Here is a 22,016-nt window from a genome sequence, read left to right as displayed (position 1 = left end):
ACGACTAGAAATCAGTGGTTAAGTTGTATTTACAACACTGTTCCAGAACAGTTCAACCCAAATATTCAGATGTGTGCAGCACATTTTATGGAGGACTGTTTCCTGATCCTGGTAGAGTAGACTACAATGCCGGCTGTTCTGACTCACAGACTGTAAGTATGTTTTTATACTTAAAGAATTTGCCACTGAACATTCAATAATGTTCTTTTTAGCAACATCATATGACCCCTTTAAGGTGTAACTTCCATTGCTGTAAACAATAATTGAAAGGCCTATATGATTACAATAATATGTTTGTTTTTTAAAATGGGTACAATGAGATGACATTATTCTACTCACCCTTCAACCATCGAACATTAAAATGACATTTAAAAGTGTAAAAGCATAAACAAGGTACTTTCAACAGACCACGAATAACCCCAAAAGCACGATTCTTTCCACAGCAATAACGGACGGGTGAAATATCACTGTAGTATATCTGTTTTATGAAACATGCGTTGCCTTAATCAAACATGTTCATTAACTTCAGCATAGCGTGGTACTATTTCAAAGTGATTTCCGTCATTTTGACAGATAATAAATTGTATTTACCAGTGAAAACAAACAAACCTGGAAAGAGACGTGAGGATTTGAGGAGAAAAACTAGAGATTCTTTGTGCATTCCAGTGAATTATTAATGGAATATATAGTAAATTAAATTGGGAGATTAGACCACAAATGTGCAGTACATGTTGTCCTTTTTCATTCTATTACAGCAGAATGCAAAGGGAAAAAATAAAATAATCACGAGGAAAAGAATGCAGCGACTGAAAAGACCTCTTGTCATAGATATTATTATAACATGATGTCACATTAAAATACCAAGCGTTACATTATTCTCATGATGTCTGAAAATAAAACATGAAGGAAAATCGACAGCTCATTCAGTCAAACAGACAGATACGCTTTATTTTTAGGGCAACCTTATGATTTGAAATTATTCATTTCAGTCTTTTTGAATGGAAGTTCCCCAAACCGGAAGTGCCACCCATAATTCAAAACACAGTATAGGCTCGTCAGGAAAAAGGTGGATAAGTATTAACAGCCAATATGCTAGTAATATGCATGCTAATAAGCAACTAGTTAATAATGAGAACTGCTAAATAAACTAAAGTGTTACAGAATATTTTGATATTTTACATAGATGCCACCAGAATGGTTGATATAATGCCATTAAATATCCCTAAATAAATTAAAAAAACAAACAAACTATATAAGATTAAAAATGTAAAAATGCATAAAGATTGTTATAATATTTTATAAAATAATATTAATATTATATAATACAAAATGAGATGGACATTTATTTGTTTATTATTATAGGTATTGATAAAATTATATACATTACCATTTAAAAGTTTGGATATAATAAGAAATTTAAATTTTGCATTAAATTTTGCAAAAGTGACAGTAAAGACTTTTACATTAATTGTCACAAAAAATGTCAATTTCAAATAAAGGCTGTTCTTTCTACTTTATATTCATCAAATAATGATGGATAAAAAAAAAGTATCATGCTTTGCACAAAAAAATGTTTTCAACACTGATGATAAGAAGAAATGCTTCTTGTGCACCAAACCAAAATCATTTCTGAAGGATCAGATGACACTAAAGACTGGAGTAATGGCTGCTGAAAATGAAGCTTTGTCATCACAGGAATTATTAGGCTATATTTTAAAATATATTAAAATAGAAAATATTTATTTTTTATTACTTATAAAAAAAGGACTCAACATGTCAGAAAGAGAGAATGAATCTACAGTATCAGCAAGGTAAATAAAAGAATTGTTCGATTTAGGTATACTGATAGCCTACATGGTTCAATTCATTTCCATGCGATAAATCAATATTAGATCTGATTGTTCCAGTTAATTCTAGATATATCTTATTTATCGGAGTATATTTAAATAGTCAGGACTATTGAAAGTCAGGGATTGTGAGTATGTCCCTAAACTGGCCGATACCAATCTCTGAAGCATGATAGTATTACAGGATGGAGCAGTGCCCAGTTTTTGAAACAGGTGAATAATTAATGATCATTTTTTTCCCGACAAAGTCAAATCAGAAATGCCCTCACATCAGCTGCACAGAGCGTCTACGCACATAGGGCACACATATCACAGAAACTCTATCGTCTTGAATTTCATCCTGTCAGAATGTTTTCACAAATGCACAATGCAGGCCACTTGGAGAACCATCTTCCTGTGTAGTCTGTGTGACTGAAGGTGACTATTGCAATCAGGATTGACAGGATGACTGGTTTTTGTCTTTAAGGGCAACACAAAACTTCCTGGTTGTGGAGGAGGAAAGAGATAAACCGAATAAAAGAAGAATTGCGACTTCAATCCACAATAAAAGCCTCCAGTCAGGTCAACCCAAGGCCTGGGACGGATGTTTCTTGAATGAAGACAAGAAATCTCACTTCAAGATATCTGAGAAGGAAAACTGTAAGCTAATATGACTTGACTTCATCAAATGATGTACATGCAACAATGTTAGAGTTGTTCATTCTTCAAAACGCAAGTGAAATCAAACCTCACGGGCCAGAAATAAACAGATTTTGTTCTGCTGACAAGAACTAACATCTCCTTTTTGTTCTAGCCAATGCATTTTAGTGTCTGGACCGAAATCAACCTGCATTTAGCCCAGCAGAGAGTCACAACTACTGTTTAGCCTGGCCTGGCCTTTTCAAGCAAACTCATGCAGTGAGAAGCCAAACTTCCGACGAGAGAAAGAAATCAGTGTCTCTAAAAGGAGGCCAGGAAAAACACATTAGAAGTCACAAACACGCAGTGTCGTGCGAGAGATTTGCTTACATAATCGTCTTTCCACAGCAACCTTCTGAAAGAGAAGCAATCAATTCTGCCTCAACTCAATCACAATGCATTACACCTCATGCCACAGTTTAGACTTGCATTCATTCTTTTACCGATGAGGTTCTCACTCTTGCTTTCATCCTCACGCATACACATCTTTCCGTCGCTCACTGGCGATTCCTCAGACCGTAGACATAAAAATGGAATCAATACAAAACCACTCGAAAGCAGGCAGGCCACATAACTATCAAAATAGCCCCACCAAGGCTTGACACAAATCCAATTTAAAGTGATCACACTGGGTAATTAGTCATATCCTTACCCATGATGCAGCAGGCTTTTTATTCAATATTTACTTTCTTTGCTCAATCAATACTTTACATCTCTGTATGCTTTCAGGTCCTTTAAAATCACTTCAGACTGTTAAGAAAAACAAGCAGACCCAGTAGACAAACAAACCTGGAGAAACACCAGCTGAAACGGTGTGGAATTTAACTCTAAAGCTAATGTCCTGGTCTAATTTTGAATGAAATAGGTTTGTGTAAAAAGGGATAGTTCACCCCCCCAAAAATTCTAATTTATTCATCATTTATTCACCCTCATGTCATTGGAAACCTATATGACTTCATTTCTTCTCGAAACACAAAAGGATATTGAAAATGTATTTGTGTTTATTTTTTTGTCCATACAGTGACAGTCAGTGGGGTCTCCAATGTTGCTTTGCAGCCAACTGACTAAAAATAGTTAAAAATATTCCTCAAAAAACATTTTGTGCGTGTGTTCCACAGAAGAATGAAAATCCACAGAAGAAAGAAAGTTGTACATGTTTGGCATGAATGGGTGAATAAATGATGACAGAATTTCCATTTTTGGGTGAATTATCCCTTTAAAGTTGAGCAACTAAAATGACTGATAACGTCTGGCAAACAACACTGGAAAGAAGTCTGTCGTTTTCATTGGAAGATCAAGTTATAACATTTTGATTAAGAATTATGAGTTTCAAAAACAAAAAAGAGAGAAACATGATGAATTGTTCACAATAACATCAATAATTTAGATTGTTCATTTGTGCATTTAGATTGTTCATGATTTTTCATGAGGAGAATTTCCAAACTTTATCAGAAGCCTTAAACAACTGCACATTATATGGTAAATTATCATCTTTTATCACCATCATTATCTGAAGTCTAATAAAAGTTGACATTTATTTACATACATATTATACACATGCACTCCTATGCCACTAAATGCACCAATGAAACAGCAAATCAATTAATAGTTCATTAAAATCTGTTGCAAACATCCTAAAAAGAATTACCACACAAATTCTGATCACAACTTTCTAGACATGAAGTACTGCATGATTGACTCAATAAAAAAACATTAATTACAGTAGACCACCGCAGACACTGAAGAGCCCACACACCCACCGATATTCAGAATAGTGGTCAATCAATATGGGTTTCTCAATTACCCTCTCCTGCAATCTACAATATTCGGTTTCCTTCTAGATTACAGTTGCTTATCAAAGAAAAACAGCCAAGGACTGTAAATAACTGTGTAGCTAAACTGCACTCACTGCTGTTAAACCAGACAGTAGCCAACATAATCCATTAATCTGTTATCTAAAATCCTTCCAATCAGCATAAACAGAATTTACTTATCTTTTACATAATCCAACAACACGCTCTGTCAGATGAAACACTGTTATTCTTCAATCAAATGAAGTCTACATGCTGTGCTTGAAGATGTGATAAGTGCAGACTAAATACCATTCATTAGGTCTTAAAATATAAAAAGTTGGCCATGTGCAACCGTTGACTGACAGGTGAAAGAAAGTCTTGCAGGGTGACACTGACCTACTGCTTAAGCCTCACGCGGATAAAGCCGCAGATAATCCAGCACATTTCACACCACTTGTAACATCTTTCAAGTTAAACGCTCTGGACAACAGCATCACTGACCAACTGGCCAGCTGCCACCAAACTGATCTTTCTGCAGTGCTTGGGTTAGTTTCAATGACAACCACAGACTTAAGCAGTGATATCACAAGGCCTTCCTCAAATATTGGTCATGTCTTGCACAATTTTGCAACAACTCATGGGAGTGCCACTGAAACAAAACCACACAATAATGTTATTCAGTCATACTCATTCTGAAGTGCTGGGAATAAAGTTGACATGAAATCATGTAAAATGTGTAAATATAAATTGCAATGAAAGGCTGTAGATGAGTGTAAATGAGTGTCTTAACTGCATAATGTTTACAGAGTTTGAAAGATCAGTGTTTTGATTCATACAAAATTGAAAATTCTGTCATCATTTGTTAATGAAGATCGAAAGCCTCAGTCACCATTCATTTTCATTGTTTGGAAAAAAGATATAACAAAAAAGAACGATGACTGAGACTCTCATTCTGCTAAATGTCTCGTTTTCTGTTTTAAAGAATAAAGAAAGCCACACAGTTTTAGAACAAAATGACGGTCAGTAAATGTTGAATGAACTTTCATTGTTGGATTAACAGTCTGTTTAAGAGGGGCAAAAGTTCAAATGGTTTGGGCTAAAGGTGCACTCAATAAAGCTGTGCCCAAAATCGCATAATATCTGGCAAGATACTACATTAAAAATAACGTTAAAAAGTATGTTCTATATGTAGTATGAAGGAAATCTGGACATACTACATCCACCATATTGTCACTGTCATGTGACTTACGCTGTCAGTTGCGTCACTTCACTAACATTCACATAGGACAAAACCCGAGAACTTTCCACCTAATGTTTTATGAATACTATGAATTCGGACATACTGCTTTTTGTCTACTTATTAGGAGGCTATACATATTTCAGATGCCGCCTATGTTTTTGTTCTTATTTGTCTCGATTGTAGCAGTAAATTAGGTGCTTTATACTGACACCCATTGGCCTGGATGAAATTTGTTCACTAACTAGTCATTCTTGTTTAGCTTTTGTTTGTTCCTTTTTATCTATGTTTTTCTCCGTTTCATACTAGACACATATTGGACATTCTTGGATGATTTTTTTTTTTGTTTTTGTGCAGCGTTGATACATCAAACTGCATTGGTATTTTGGCCTGTTTGTCTGTAGATTTTATTTTCTACTCAGCAATTCCTAAAGCACTATATAAAGTAAATACATTATTGTTGTTTTTAATTTGTAGTAGTAACTCCAAAAAATGCGTGACAGTTCCGGTCATGTGATGTCAACATGGCGGTGCCCAATGAGGGACCCACTCCATCTAGAATAATACAGCTTTTACAAGAAGACTGATTGGTCTTTAGTCTTCATATTATATGAATGTACATCATTTTAATTATATTTCTTCACAGTGCTATTCAATTCGTTGACTAAAAAAAATGTTTTATTAAAAATTCGCAAAAAAAATTACTAAGTGATCAGTGTCCCAGTCCAGTTCAGAGAAGTACAATCTCTTTATGCCTGCAGATCTAGAACATTTAAACTCGCATATGCCTTACTCTGGGTTTTATTATATAGATCGGGCCCATTAAATATGGACTGCACTGTCCAAACTATGGGCCTTGTTTGTAGAAAACACATTTTTACCTTGTAAACATCTCCGTAGGTCCCGCTGCCTATCCTCTGGATAAGCTCGAAATCCTCTTGCGGATTTCGCCTGGATAGATCGAAACTAGAGTTCATCGTGGGGACTCCGGTCTCTGACTATCAGTGATAGATTTGCTGGGAGCCCTGACACGGACAAAAGGAGAAAACCCGAAAAAAATAAACATACGGCGTCAGAAGGGAATCTCAGTCTCAGTACTTGACTAACTTTAACATGGCTTCCCGTGAGCTCCAGTGCGCATGCGCTGCGCTCGTAGAGTGGAGAATGCCTGGAATGGGAGGATGAAGAGAGGAGGAGCAGATGAACAGAGGCGCACCAGCAGATAACCTGCTTCTGATTAATATTTTACTCAAATCGTGTCTGAAATACTCTTACAGTCTATTAGAATAGCATTTTCCTTAATTCATTTTCTTGTTCTAAGTTTGAATATGGTGAGTGACACTGGTTTGATACTTTGGGTTACACTTTACTTGAAGGGGTGTGCATAAGACTGACATGACACATGTCATGAAAATGAAGGGTTTTTTTATGCATTTTTATGAAACTTGTCATTACTTCATATTCATGACATGTGTCATGTCATGATTATGAAGGTGTCATGTCAGTCTTATGCACACCCCTTCAAGTAAAGTGTTACCATACTTTGTCTTGATTTGATATATCAGTTTTAATATTAGACCTACAGTGCTGAGTGAACTTTTAATTAAAAAGATACTCTATTGATTGACTATATAAATATATAATTTGTAGCCTATTTCAAATAATTTATAACAATGTTTTAGCTTGACTTCATTTAACATATCACATAAAAAGCAGAAGTTTAGCTCTGTCACTGACTATGACTAACCTTTCTTGCAAGAAGTTCAGCTCATGACTTCACAGAAAAGTGAAAACTCATGAAAAGTGAGGTCTACTGTAGGCCACCAAAAAGAGAAACCAGGAATTCAACAGAGAATAGATTTGAATATTTTTTTAGAATTGATTGATTTGAAACATGCTCAATAGTGCAGGCAAAAATTAAAGCAGGAGGCAATTGATTATGATAACCTTAAAAACATTCCCTTCCGATTTCCAGTGTGATTTCCAATGCGGTTATGTACAGAAATGTTCCTTCACTGTTAGATCACTGGTTTTACTTTCTTTTCTTTTTTTTACTGTTATTTTCTGGTTTGTATGTAATGATAACAGTGATGGGTTGTGATTTTCTACATAAATTTTCTTCATTTTAGGAGTTACACAAGGCAGTTTGAGGTCTGTTTTCTCACATATATCTCTCCAAATATGTGACAAATCACAGACAGTTGACAAATTAACAGTTGTCAGGATTCTCCATGTGGTTGTGACTTACAAAACAGTCTCATACTTCTTCCTCCATCTTCATCTCTTGCGGCTCAGACAGGATTGTGATTCAGCACTATTTATTTCCGAATCACAGAGGAGTGTGTGCCAAGAGTGAGCTTCTGAACACATTTGTACTTACACCATGTGGTTGTTATGAAGGTTTTATGAGCCAGGACTATTCAGTCTAATTTATTTCTCAAATGCCAGGCACACATCCAGGATGCAATTTATTGGCTGATTATTAAAGCATGCACTGGCACAGATCAAGGTCTCAGCATGACGGCAGTTATCAAACAACCAACGCACATACTGTTGGCCTGTATAGCTTAGAGAAGTATTATTTCCTGGCTGTTCTAGATGTTTCCAATCTATTGTTCAGGTTTTTATGCAATGACCATTCATTTTGAGTTCATCTCTATATTTTATACACCATTTTTCTACTCAACTAGTTATCAGTTTCTTAATATTTATTTAAAAATTATAATTGGTTTTAGATAGATGATAGATATATGGCTCTAACTACAGTGTAATATTTTATATTTTATTTAATATATATTATATATATATTATTATTATTGAACATATTTTAATAAATAGTATTTATTTTTTATATATATAAAGAGAAAACCTGCACTACATTATGTAAAATAACCAAATTTTAGCCTGATCCATATATATCGGTCTGACATTAATGCACATAGCTGCATATAAATGCACAAATGTTTGCATATGAATATATTTTGACCTTGTTATGAAAAGTCGCTTTTGTTCAGGTCTAATGGATTAACCATATAAAAACCTTTTAAATATTACATAAATATATTTGTAAAAAAAAAAAGTTTACCTTGAAAAGTAAACAAAATAAAAACTTAAATAAAATAGTAAAGCTGAATACTCCCAAGGTACAAGGGAAATATTTTTCATGACATTTTAAAAAGTAAATAAAGAAAACTTTTTGTATAAAGGGAAGAAATTGTTTTTAAAGGTATACTGTAAAACCGGATAAGTTAATATAACTCAAAAATAGTTGAAACTCATTACACCGAAAATTCTGAGTGACATTAACTCAATTTTATGAGTTAAAGAAACATCCTTTTTAAGTAACTGTTACTAGGTCATTTTAACTCATGATACTAACTTAATCTTACAAGTTACTGTAACATTATTGATCAAGTCATTTTACAAGGAGTTTTTGTGTTCACAGAACCAATTAAAATTAAATAAAGATAAACATTTTTGTTACATTACAATTTAGTTTACTTTCATAAAAACATTATAGTTTTAATTTCTCAGTAACAAATTGCTGACCTTATTTATTTTTGTACGTTTTTAAATTTACGTTATTAAGTAACTAAATTGCTAACTATACACATTCTGGGAAAAAAAACAGGTTAACAGACAATTTAAATGCAAGTTACTCTTTTATTAAGTAACCACAAATAATTAACAAAACATCAACATTAAATTGTTTGTCACACGGAAATACATTCTCCAAAACAGTGCCCTTGAGAAATGAGCTGAGAAAATAACTGTCACTTTTAGAAGTGGACAATACGAATATCTGGATATCACTCAGCTGTAAACACTTCCCTAAAGTAGGAACACTAAATTCACATATAACAGTAACCTTAGAAATATAAAAGTTGTAGAATATAAGAGAAAGATTTCAAAAGAGATCAGGGATTTTTTAAAACTCTCTTTCTATGAGAGCATGAACACATGGTACTGTATATGGACCTTATACTGTGGTCATTTTTAAATAGAAATATATATTTCCATATATAGTCATTCAGGTTGTAGTTCCAGGTTTTGAATATATCTTAGAATTGCAGCAATTCTTTGGTGTTCTGCAAAAGAGTGTAAATGAGGACTAGGCAGCATTTTCATTTTGTGTGGACTATCTCTCTAAATTCTAAGCAACATGATCACTCACATCCCACGTCTTGAGAAAGCTGGAGTCATCCTCAAGCAGATAGGTGGACAGAGCACAGAGGACAGCAGCTCGTCGTACATGGACATCAACTTTTTCCTTCAGTGTAAGAATTAGAGACTTGAGTTAGGGGTGTCGCGAATCTCGCGATATACCGGTATTGACGATAACCGTGATATTTAAATAATGAAATATCATTATCGTGTTAATTAGGAGTGTCGCAATATACCGGTATTGGAGATATTTAAAAATGAATAGTGCTCATACGATTATATGACTCATAATAATCCAGCGCCATTAATCCATTATGAAGCATTAAACTCTCATGTGTTATTTGTTTCATTCATACTCGACAACGGAGGGCACCCTTCGCAGAAATTCCACAAGCAAGACTCAAAAGAGTAATAAAACAAATGACTTTCCAGGAAATCTCTTATATGGACAAAGGCATCCAGCTGTCGCTGTTGAATAAAATGCAGAAAGAAATGTTTTGTATGATGAAATAGGATGAGAATCAGCACACGATTGCAACAGTGTATGGTTTATCTGTGTTCTTCCAGCCATCTCAGGCATTTTCATATGGATAATGTATATTTATTTTGCAATGCTAATTGACATAGCCTTTATCACTGTATAGAATACTATAAAACAAGAATCAGTTCACAGAAGTTATTTCAAACACTTGATCGACGCTATAAGGCAAGTTATAAAGTAAAATATATTCTCATATTCTCATAAATGGTCTTACTTTGACACTGTGCTAAACTAAAAACGGTTAGCAGTTTAGTCTCTTTTGTTTAGTGTAATTTTTCGTTTGTATGCAATGGTGTTATTCATTGGTCAAAAAAGGGAAAAAATAATAATAATTTGACAGATAGCATGATTTGTTTATTTCTTTTTCAAGATTTCTATAGATTACGCAATATATCGTTATCGTGAATTTTTTTGGCCACGATAATCGTGTAGTGAAAAATCTGAAATCGCGACAGCCCTAACTTTACTATGAGAATCCTGATTTAACATGGAATCTATATTATAACATTATTACCAGGAAAACAAGAGTCTGGAGCTCGAGATTTCTGTGCCACAGGTATTAATTTTGTGTTGCTTGTTTATGTTTTTTGAAAAACATAAACACAAAGTGGCGTCATCCGTTAAGCTGCATTTTATAAATCACTAAGGATCTAGAGTTAAAGGAGTAGTTCACTTTCAAATTAAAATTTCCTGATAATTTACTCTCCCCTATGTCGTCCAAAATGTTCATTTCTTTCTTTCTTCAGTCGAAAAGAAATTAAGGTTTTTGAGGAAAACATCCCAGGATTTTTGTCCATATAGTGGACTTCAACATTTACCAAACGGTTGAAGGTCCAAATTGCAGTTTCAGTGCAGCTTCAAAGGGCTCTACACGGTACCAGACGAGGAATAAGGGTCTTATCTAGCCAAACCATCAGTAATTTTCTTAAAACAATAAACATTTATATACTTTTTAATCACAAATGCTTGTCTTGCTAGCTCTGCTTGCGCATGCGCATCTTCACGTATTACGTTAGTAAGGTCACGTGCGGTTTGGGCAAATTCAAAATCAACCGACATCGTTGTTTTACCTTTTTTTGTAAAGGGCGTTTGACTTTCTTTGCACGTTCGCTTCGTAAACACTGGGACGGTGCTTCCGCCTACGTCCCGCGTGACCTTTCCAACGTGATTACGTAATGTGTGAAGTCCAGCTAGTGCACGACTAGCATTTGTGTTTATAAAGCATATACATTTTTCTTTTTTTTTTTTAGAAAATGACTGATGGTTTGGCTAGATAACACCCTTATTCCTCGTCTGGTACCGTGTAGAGCCCTTTGAAGCTGCATTGAAACTGCAATTTGGACCTTCACCCGTTTGGTAACTGCTGAAGTCCACTATATGGACAAAAATCCTGGGATGTTTTCCTCAAAAATCTTGTTTTCTTTTTGACTGAAGAAAGAAAGACATGAACATCTTGGATGACATGGGGGTGAATAAATTATCAGGAAATTTTCATTTGAAAGTGAACTACTTCTTTAAGCTAAAAATCATCTTTAGTGTTCTACTGAAGGAAGAACATCACCTAGGCCAACATCTTGCATGGCCAGAGAGAGAGTAAATTAACGGCAAATATTCATTTCTGGGCAAACTATTCCTTTCAAGATAACACGTATTTTCAAGTGTACTAAGAAAAATATTTTTGACCTGTGACTCCATTTTAAAGCAGGCCAGCATTCTAGGATCTCACTAATAGGTAGGTTCTAACTCTATACAATGAGTGTGTATTAAAATCAATAATTGGACAATATACCAAACTGAACTTCCAGCTGCTTCACTTTTAGCCTGAAAAGAAAGAGATTGAGAATTTAGTCTCATCATAGAATTTAGGTGTAATATTTGCCAAAACACTAGGAAAAATATCTGTAAAGCACATAACACAATTCAGATAGGCTATTTAACTTAATAGGCATTATGTAAAATACGTGCTTAGCCTGATCCCCATAATACAAACCTTACATTTTTAAATATTTATTTATACTGTACAACTTGCTTTCTGAAATGTTACATTTTAAGCAAGAACACAGAAATGTCTCGGCTAGGCCTACATAACACAAGCTTTACTAAGGTTTGAGCAAACTATTTAGATACATTTTATAGATACCTGTCCTTACAAAAATGTACAACACGTGGAACAAAGTGAATCAAATTATTGTGAAACCTCTATGAAAACCATTACTTTGCAATTAAATGAGTCACAACCCACCATCTTGAGGTCATTAAAATTTATATATATATATAGAGAGATTTATATATATATATAGAGAGAGAGAGAGAGAGAGAGAGAGAGAGAGAGAGAGAGAGAGAGAGAGCTCAAATCATTATTTGCATAAAACACATTAACTGCTAAGACACTAAACACATTTAGAGAAAATAAAACTGGGAATTTACCAGATTAGCGCGCACAAATTTATCTCAACAAATTTTAATCCGAGGCGAGTCAGACAAGCGACCAAAACATGGTGTTTTTTCGCGAAGTTGCAACGGCTAGTTGAAGGAGTATGGAAGGCCATAAAAACATATATTTCTTTAGACGTTATGTGTATGGCCTTCCATAAAGGAGGAGCACGTAAACACGTGCGTGACGTCAGACGTGATTGTACTAAAACTATTGAGTGATAAAAACAAAGAAAGCATTTGAGTGCTGTAAACTTAAAATTATATATTTTTTTCTAATTACTCAGAAAATTAAAGGTTAATTAATAGTATTTTTGAGTAATTACAACCAAAGTCCCTTTATTCTAGTCTTTGTTACAACCCATTTCCTTTATCAAAGTTATTCACTCTTTGGTCTTACAGTGTATGTGAAACCAACATGCACACAAATGCTGATTTTCTACATGGCACATGTGGTTTAAAGTTGATTTTAAAAGATTAAATTTGTATCATAACAGACATAACTGACCCATAAATACCTTTGTGTTTGCTACTAAAATATACTAAGCATTTCTTCAGAAGATTTTGCAGTCTGAGTTGTTTTCCCCCTTTGCATAACGTTCTGCTGCTGCATTGATGTTTGGCTGGTCCAACTGTAATCATCATCATCATCACCATCATAACAGTTCAGTCGCGCACTCGCAGGAAACCGCCTGGCCTGTCTCCTTGACACACCCTTAGCTATTGTTGGCAAAGTACGCGCGCGACAACCTTGACATTCCCACACGCGCGTTCAGTTGCACGGTGAAATCTTGTACTACGTGGATGCACATTCCTTCTCAGGAAAAAAAGGAAAGAAGGACAAGGGGCTAATGCGGATAAAGGAAGATGCACAAACGCCGAACAGAGTGCAGGTAAACACACACGCACGGCCATCGCGCATCCCCGATAGATGCCCACACTACCGCACACGCAGACCCACTTCGCTCATCCACCTGTAATGACAGATCGCTGCTCAAAGCCGTGCATTGTCCCTGGAAACGGCGAAGAAAGTACGCTTCATATGAGAGATGACTGAGTGAGTTGCGCGGATGTTGGAGACATGGAGAAACGGGCTCTTGTAACAGCGATCAGCTTGTCCATGAGCCTGCTCGCGCTCACGCTGCTGGCCACGGCGATCTTTACCGACCACTGGTACGAAACCGACACCAGGAGACACAAGGAGAACTGCGACCAATACGGGTCGGAGTCCAACGACCAGAAGAACAGGGAGATGCCCATCTATCACCTGCCTTTGGTGGACAGTGGGAATGCGAAGCGCAACCTGGCTCTCATGAAGCCCATCCATGTAGGGAGTCGAGAGGAGGAACTGCTGGAAAACTGGAGAGCGATTTTGGGCATGGGCATTTTGGAGACGGAGTGCGGGCGCCCGCTTTTCTCCACCTACTCTGGACTTTGGAGGAAATGCTACTTCCAGGGAATGGACAGTGATATTGACAAACTCATTTCGAAGGGTAAGAGAGTGGCAAGTTCATTTCAACGCAAAATAAATAAATACATAAATAAAATAAAACAAAAAACAATGCACAGAGCACCAACATTTGCTTAGTTCTGGCTAGGGTGAGAACCGGTTTTGTTTTTAAAGCACCAGAACCGAACGACTTTCGAGTTAATTTTAGGGTTCTCAAACGTGTATTCTTTCTACAGCAACAACACACAGTGTTTCTTGCACTGAATCTCCAGCGCGAACACACAAGCGCGACTAGTGTAGTCCGACTCTGAAACGAATGACTCTTATGAGTCGGTTCATTTTAGTTAACTCCATAACATAGGGCGCCAATAATGCAGTCCGATTCTCGAACGAATGATTCAGATGAGCCGGCTCTTTTCAGTGTATGGACCATACAGCGCGACCAGAGTAACCAAATTCCCGAACAAATGATTCTTATGAGCTGGTTCTTTTCAGTGAATTAAAACATTTATCAATCAATTGGAGAGGTTTTAACCCGCTACTGTTACTCAAGACTCGTGAGACATAAATCAATGCAGTTTAGCTCGGTTGTTTGTATGATAATGCATTTAAAGATGCACATTCTGAATCTTGTTGTGACAAATGGTATATATATTGATTTTTTTAGCAGTTTTATTTATTTTTTACTATAATAATTTCCTAATTATGCCAACTATATAAAGAGAAAAACTGAGTGAAAAGGAAAAAGTCTTGGTAAACAGACGTTTTGCAATAATTTTATCCTATTTAATTTTAAAATGTGAAATTATCTCATAATTATCAAAAAATAATGGTTAACTGAATCGTAAGGAATCGAAACGGAACCAGAATCGTTAGCCTACTATTCCCATCGCTTCTGGCTGTTTGACAGATGATGTTAAAGGGTTAGTTCACCCAAAAATGAACATTAGACTGTGTTTTACTCACCCCCCGAGGCATCCTAGGTGGGTGTTCACTTCTTTTGGACTGAAGCCCTGCAACACCCGCTGACTGCAATGATAGAGCTTGAAATAGCCAGGACAATTTTTAATATAACTCCGACTGGATTCGTCTGAAAGAAGAAAGTCATATACACCTAGGATGGCTCGGGGGTGAGTAAAACACAGCCTAATTTTCATTTTTGGGTGAACTAACCCTTTAAATGTGCAGGCTTTGGATTTGTGAGTGAGTGATGATGATGGTGGTGGTGATGGTCTGTATGGTGGGTTGCGTCAAAAACATATATGAGTGTGAATGAATATTTAGCTTATGCAGACTCGTTTCCTAGAAAAAATATTGATTTAATCCTTTTTGTTCTGACACTTATCCAAACTTAAGCTTAATGGACTTTTTGCTGACACTAGTGCCTGCCTTTCGCTCTCTCTCTCTTTCTCTCTCTCTCTTTCTCTCTTGACCTGTTTATTTTACTGCAAAGGCACTTTCTGCAAATCAATTTCATGCATGATAGATCTCAACAGAACAAAACTTTATTAAATTGCCAACCAAGCCAGCTGTTTTGCAAAAGTTTTCTTTGAAAGAGATGAAAGTTTCAAGGTGAAAAAAAAGGCACAGGAAATGAGTGATGATTCATAGTCAATACAGATTACAGAGATTTTATCATGTCAGGATTAAAAGCGGATGCCGTGTACCTTGCATTTAAATCAAGACCAAAGTCACACAGATCACTTGACCTTCAGCACCCAGGCTTTGATTTGTGACATAGTCAATTACTGTGAGTCCTCAAATCAGCCCATCAAAGAAGAGAGGCACTCTAAAGAGCATCTCATCAGATCACAATGAAATCAGCTCAGGTTGAGTGCACCATGGCAACCGCAAGATCAAAATTCCCTTTGTTGCTCTTTATAATTTTTGACTTGATTGCTATATTGTTTATATGTATCAGTAAGAGTATACTATATGATAAAATTAGTTATATTCCATTTAATTACAATATTACATATATGATTATATATATTTATGATCTTTTATCTGAACACGGATTCACACATCAACAAGTCACAATAGATGTGTATACATTTATGCAGTTTACAGAAGCTTTTATCCAAAGCAAGTTCCACTGCATTCATACATTTTACCAGTTCATTTATTCCACGAGAATTGAACCCATGACCGTGGTGTTGCTAGCACATAGCTCATGTTTAAGCTACAATTTAAGGGGGCTTGTTCATGATAAGCTAGGACAAAGAGATACAATTTTTACAGGGTTCTAGCGGTCATGGAAAACTGAAAATATCAGGGAAAAATATTGAATTTTTTTATATATATATATATATATATATATGTGTGTGTGTGTGTGTGTGTGTGTGTGTGTGTGTGTGTGTGTAATTTTACATGTTTTTATGTTAAATTTAAATTACATTTAATATTCATTGTGACTGTTAACTGTAAAATAAGTTTGCGTCTCTGCGTTCTAGCACATGGTGCAATAGATAGATAGATAGATAGATAGATAGATAGATAGATTTTTAAGATAGAAAATGCTGTTTGTGAGAGCAATCATTTTAAAATATTATGGAGTAATTACGATTGTAAAAGTCATGGGAAATTGGTCAACAGGTTGGGAATACTACTTTTAGTATTCATACATGGCTGCAACTTAATATCACTTTGAGAAACTCTGCAGAGTTGAATTAATTATTAGTGAATACAGAAGAAGTGCACATCTAATAATTTTTGAGGTTTCTCGTTGGCTTGGCTGTGAATTAAAATGTAGTCAATTCAAGGAAGGCACATTTCAATTTCACCCACACATTTCTAAGGAACTGATTAAATCATTTTTCAGAGTGAATGAAGTGCCGTGCAGCTGACCGCATCCTCCATTATGACTCCAGACAGTGTTTTAAAAAAAAAATAAATAAAAAATAAAATATATATAACTCTCAGGCTTGCTGCATGATCACTGCAGTCTCAACACAGATCTCAGAATTAGCTCACAACGCCAGCCAAATCTGTGTGGTGTGGTGTGAACCCAGGCGGAAATAATGACAGAAGGTCACTCTGTCGGGGAGGCGGGTGTTTCAGCAAAACTTGGCTCTATACTTGTTCTTGCCCAGTGCTGGAACGTCCAGGGAAAGACAAACAAAACAAATAGAGTAGCAAAGATTAGTGCAAACATTTTAACAACAACAACATTGCAAGGATATTAAGTCGTTTTTATGAACAACTAAAATCACATGCCAGAAGATTTGGGAGGGATTTGATTGGTAAGGTCTTTGCAAAGCTGCATTTGAAAGGCAGAGTTTGTCCTTTGGTCAGGCATGTTAAACCAGTGTGTGATCCCTTTGCAGGTATTGCAGACCGATGCACATCTGTCAAGTACCATTTCTCCCAACCCATTAGACTCAGGAACATCCCTCTCAACCTGACAAGGACCATACAGCAGGACGAGTGGCACCTCTTACGTAAGTCACCCAAAGCTTCCTCACCGCCTTCTACAGCTCTTGATATGCATTGAATATTAAGCAGTTAAGTGTGCTTAGCATAGAGAAAAGCATGCAGTGCAATACCATGTAAAAATGACTGCCATGTTAATATTTGTTTTGACAATAATTTGGTTGTGGTTATGATACTAAAATCAGTTCAATTTATTTGTATAGCACTTACACATTGTATATGTATATTGTAAAAAAAATATGAAGCAACTGTAGCTGGAAGAACAGTACTGAGGATCTGGATTTTTACTAAGTATACTGTAGATTAAAACATTTATTTTGGGTAGAAAATGAACATGCTATTTGGTATTATTATAGCAAATATAGTGGATTATTAAGCATGTAATTCAAGTTTAATTGTTAGAACAGGTGTGTTTTTACATTATTCTCAAGTTCCAAGAGTTTTTTGTTTTTTAGTTTAAGTATGTTAGTGTTGAAGACATTATGGGCCCTCAAATATAATATTTCCCTTGGCACGGGAGCTCTAAATATAAAGGCAGATACACTTTTTCATGTATAAAAACTCATCTACATAAAGATAAAAGGAAAAATAAAAATATTCGAAATAATATTACCTGGAAAATATGTGCTGAAAAGCTGTACAATGAAAGAAATTGGTGTAAAAATAGTTTTCTCTCAGAAATTGCTAGTAAATTTCATAAATAATTACAAAGAAACAACAAGTAACACTTTAAATTAAACATGAAATTTTGAAGTAGAAAGACTGAAATAGAATTTTCTTGTAAAATGTATTCCAATAATCTTCGAAATATATATATTTTTTTTTACAGTGTATTAAGTTTTCCTTTTTAACCGTTATGAATGTACTGTTAGATATAAAAAACTGAAGAGAAACGTAAAGCAAAGGCGTTCTTTATGTAAAAGTGTTTCTCTTCTGGAAAAATTGTCTAAAAATATCAGCGACTCAACCAGTCAAATGCTGTCTACAATGTCATCAACTAGCAATAGCACTGAGTAAAAATAAGGTTTCACAACTGTGACATTACTAAAGGCTACTGTCTATTGTAAAAAAAGGGTTGAGCACTTTAAAATGTTAAGATAGACAGTCATTGGGTTCTATTGTCCATTATATAAATAAGAATACAGCTCATGCTATTTGCAGTTATTGCATGTCTTGTCATGAATATGTAATCATAACCTTTTATTGCATCTCCATGAAATTATTATGTGCCCCACGGTACTGTTTTGTGTACACAAACTTGGTCAAATGTCATTTTCTGTTGGAAGGAATCTTATTAGCTCCTGTGATGTTATAACTTAGCAAGTCTTAAGGGAGCCTGCAAGCCTTAATTACAGCCCTCGTTAAAATGCTTCCTAATTAAGCTTTGCTTCCTCCATGCATGTGTCCCAGTCAGATTCTATAATGTGATATTACCTTTAAATTAAACCTACTGAATCAATATGTGCGATAAGCAACTCCAAAACTTTGCATGGAGACATATGCGATTATTGAGCTCAGTGAAAGTTACTAAAGATAAGGTGTTACCCATAGATGTATCTATAGTGTTGTTGGCTAAGTGGGTGGTAGTCATGGAAACAGTGTGTTTTTCTACGGTGTTCAGATCTGAGGCGCATTACAGCGGGGTTCTTGGGCATGGCTGCTGCCGTGATGCTGTGTGGAAGCATTGTGGCCGCTGTGGGAGTTTTCTGGGAGGAGAGCCTCACCCAGCATGTGTCTGGACTCCTGTTCCTTATGGCAGGTACACAATTCTGCTTATTCGCTTCTATTATCTAACTTTCTCCTCATTTTTGCTCAGCTACTTGTTACTCATTTCGCCCAGTAGCACACTTTCTCGTAGGTGGTTCTCTTTCCTTTCCAAGCTGTTGTCTACCTTGTACATTCTCCCACGTCTTGTCTATTTATCTGCTTATCTACTTCTGTCTTATTTTTCTTGTCTGGCTTGAATATATATATGAGAACCGGTATACCGGTGAGAAAACATTACAGTACAAAGTGCATAATATTACATTAATAACGCCTTCCATTCTCGCTCGATCTGGAATAGCGTAATGGAACGCACTGATGACGTATCATGTCTGCGTGAACGGGGTGCACAGAGGTATGCAAATACACGTGTTGACCGGTAGGTAGGACAGCCTATCATAGTCCTCGGAACGAGGGATATGATTGGAAGAACATTTAATGGTCCTACGCCTTCCACAGACGATATAAATACATATAAATACATATAATACACTATGTACTCAACCGTCTAGTACAGGGGTGGCGATCTCCGGTCCTGGAGAGCCGCAGCCCTGCAGAGTTCAGCTCCAACCCTAATTAAAACTCACCTGCCTGTAGCTTCCTAGTAACCGTTCAGACCTTGATTAGCTTGTTCAGGTGTGTTTGATTAGGGTTGAAGTTAAACTCTGCAGGGCTGCGACTCTCCAGGACCGACGTTCGCCACCCCTGGTCTAGTATATGAATTATATAAAGTTTTTTTCATTCAGCATTGGAGTCTGATAGCTTCTGTCCCTTCAGTTTGTAATTAAAGCTGCGGCAGTTGAGTGCATGAAGTGTCCGACTTTTTTATTTTTTCCGGTAAACTCATCATCCAGGTATTTGAAGTGCACTTTTTCGTTTTAGAATTTTCAGTGTGAACACTATCTATACTAAAAACTGGCATAGAATAGTGCATAAGTATGCAAATTGGGACACCCCTGAAATAAGTCTTAATGAATGAGTCATTGAATCAAATTTGTTCACAAACATTGAATCATTCAGGGGAACTGATTCAAAACAGCTACTTTGTGTTGCAACTGTAATGCTGTGTCGTTGATTAGAACTATTTTGTTTTGTACATCACGGCCATGTCATGTGTTCATTTTATAAGGCCTTCCTCTCAATCTTTTTACGTAATATGAGGTACATACCAAGAGTTCAGATGGTTTTTGTGGATCCTCAAACCTCAAAACTTTTTCTGTCCTACAGGAATCTTTTGCACAATCTCACTGTGCACCTACGCAGCCAGTGTCTCATACGACCTATCCAGGAACCCTCCCTTCATCTATGGTCTGCCCAGTGACGTAGACCACGGGTACGGGTGGTCCATCTTCTGTGCATGGGTCAGTCTGGGCCTAACAGTGGCGTCGGGTTGCATCTGCACAACTTATCCCTTCCTGAGCCGCTCAAAGGCTCTTCGCTCCAAAACGGCAAGGGAGTCGTCTGTATGAGCGCGGCCTGGAGGACTCAGCAAAACATTAATCAGCACTTGGCGCTTTAGTAAAACGGATTCAAGTGGGACTTCATGCTGTATGGAGCCGTTTTGAATGTCTTGTAGATTTCTGATACCTTTGTTGGGCTCATGAGATGTATTGGTGTTATACAGAACGAAGGACAAGACTGTTGCATTTTCTGTGTGTCTTCTACACACATTTGCTTACAAATCACACACACACACATAAAAAAAAGAAAAGAAAATACACACAAATATACAGTATGTGTGAATATAATGAACAAAACCTTTGATTTGAAATGGGTATGTGTATGTTTGTGGGTCGTTGTGATGCAATCATTCTCTGGATCAGGTGAATATTCTACACACTAAGGATCTGAGACACAATTTTTTATGCAAACCATCTGAAATTCAAATTATTGCTCTGATCACAGTCAGTGTTATTTTTTTATTATGTGATTAAAGCATACTGGTTTCCCTACCACTTGCAAATGGATACAAGTCGACTAACCATTGGCTCATTTCAAATGAAAATATCACAGCTAAAGAATTCAATCAGGGATGAACAGGACACTTCATGCCACCGAAGTCACCACATCAGACAAATGTATAAAGGCATGATTGCATATATATCACCTTTGGGTAACAGCTGGTGGCTGATATTCAAAAAGATTGGAAAAAAAAAAAAAGACACGAGAAGTCTTGAGATCTAAGACGTGGATATGCAAATTTGTGATTGGATAAAATGTCTCTGAAGATTCAGGACTTGAATGTAGCTGTCACTAGCAGTGCAGTCGTAATATGGCAGCATGTTTAAAGTGGATGCTCTCGAATCTACCAGCCTCGCTCATGAAAGGCTTCTCATGATGTCACGTCATTGTTGAAAATTCAAGTCCTTCCGTTCCACATGAAGTGGCACTAATATAAAGCGACCAGGATTATATTAACTGCTGGATAGTTTTCCAAACTGAGCCAAAACTGTAACATTTCCCTGAAACTGTACTGTGTTTGCCTCAAAACTTCCGTTGTGTTCCTGAAAGTGTATCGTAAATAAAATATTACCATGATAAAATAAAGGTCTATTAAGAAACCAAACTGTTTCGTGTGAACTTGGGCAGAATTGGGGCTTGTTTTATTGTTGGCAGACATAGGGTGACTCATTTTAAACAATGCTAGCATGTTTTATGCTTTCTCTTATCCAAAAAG

General features: G+C 36.1%; 2 protein-coding genes across 5 annotated transcripts in view; one reads left to right on the top strand and one right to left on the bottom strand.

The window, feature by feature from the left end:
• Nucleotides 1-6,681, bottom strand: part of LOC107695069 (mitogen-activated protein kinase kinase kinase kinase 3-like) — a 65,169-nt gene extending 58,488 nt beyond the window's left edge. For all 4 annotated transcript variants that reach the window (XM_016494858.1, XM_016494862.1, XM_016494861.1 and 1 more), the window contains exon 1: nt 6,437-6,681. In XM_016494858.1, coding sequence (XP_016350344.1) covers nt 6,437-6,532 — 96 coding nt within the window. In that variant the 5' untranslated portion in view covers nt 6,533-6,681. The remainder of the gene's footprint in view (nt 1-6,436) is intronic.
• Nucleotides 6,682-13,282: 6,601 nt separating this feature from the next.
• On the top strand, nt 13,283-21,485 carry LOC107695068 (transmembrane protein 178A-like). The gene is made up of 4 exons (XM_016494857.1): nt 13,283-14,186; nt 17,470-17,583; nt 19,197-19,334; nt 20,567-21,485. The coding sequence occupies exons 1-4, from the start codon at nt 13,775-13,777 to the stop codon at nt 20,806-20,808; spliced, it is 906 nt and encodes a 301-aa protein (XP_016350343.1). The 5' UTR covers nt 13,283-13,774; the 3' UTR covers nt 20,809-21,485.
• The last annotated feature ends 531 nt before the right edge of the window (nt 21,486-22,016 follow it).

This window comes from Sinocyclocheilus anshuiensis, unplaced genomic scaffold (genome assembly GCF_001515605.1).
Source record: "Sinocyclocheilus anshuiensis isolate Anshui unplaced genomic scaffold, SAMN03320099.WGS_v1.1 scaffold26, whole genome shotgun sequence".
NCBI lineage: Eukaryota > Metazoa > Chordata > Actinopteri > Cypriniformes > Cyprinidae > Sinocyclocheilus > Sinocyclocheilus anshuiensis.
This window is presented reverse-complemented; position numbering and strand designations above follow the sequence as displayed.

Excerpts from the sequence above, each read along its gene's own strand:
- LOC107695068 (XM_016494857.1), top strand. The coding sequence starts at position 13,775 with ATGGAGAAACGGGCTCTTGTAACAGCGATCAGCTTGTCCATGAGCCTG. Across the intron at positions 17,584-19,196 it reads GGACGAGTGGCACCTCTTAC|ATCTGAGGCGCATTACAGCG; the intron begins GTAAGTCACCCA and ends TACGGTGTTCAG. Across the intron at positions 19,335-20,566 it reads ACTCCTGTTCCTTATGGCAG|GAATCTTTTGCACAATCTCA; the intron begins GTACACAATTCT and ends TCTGTCCTACAG.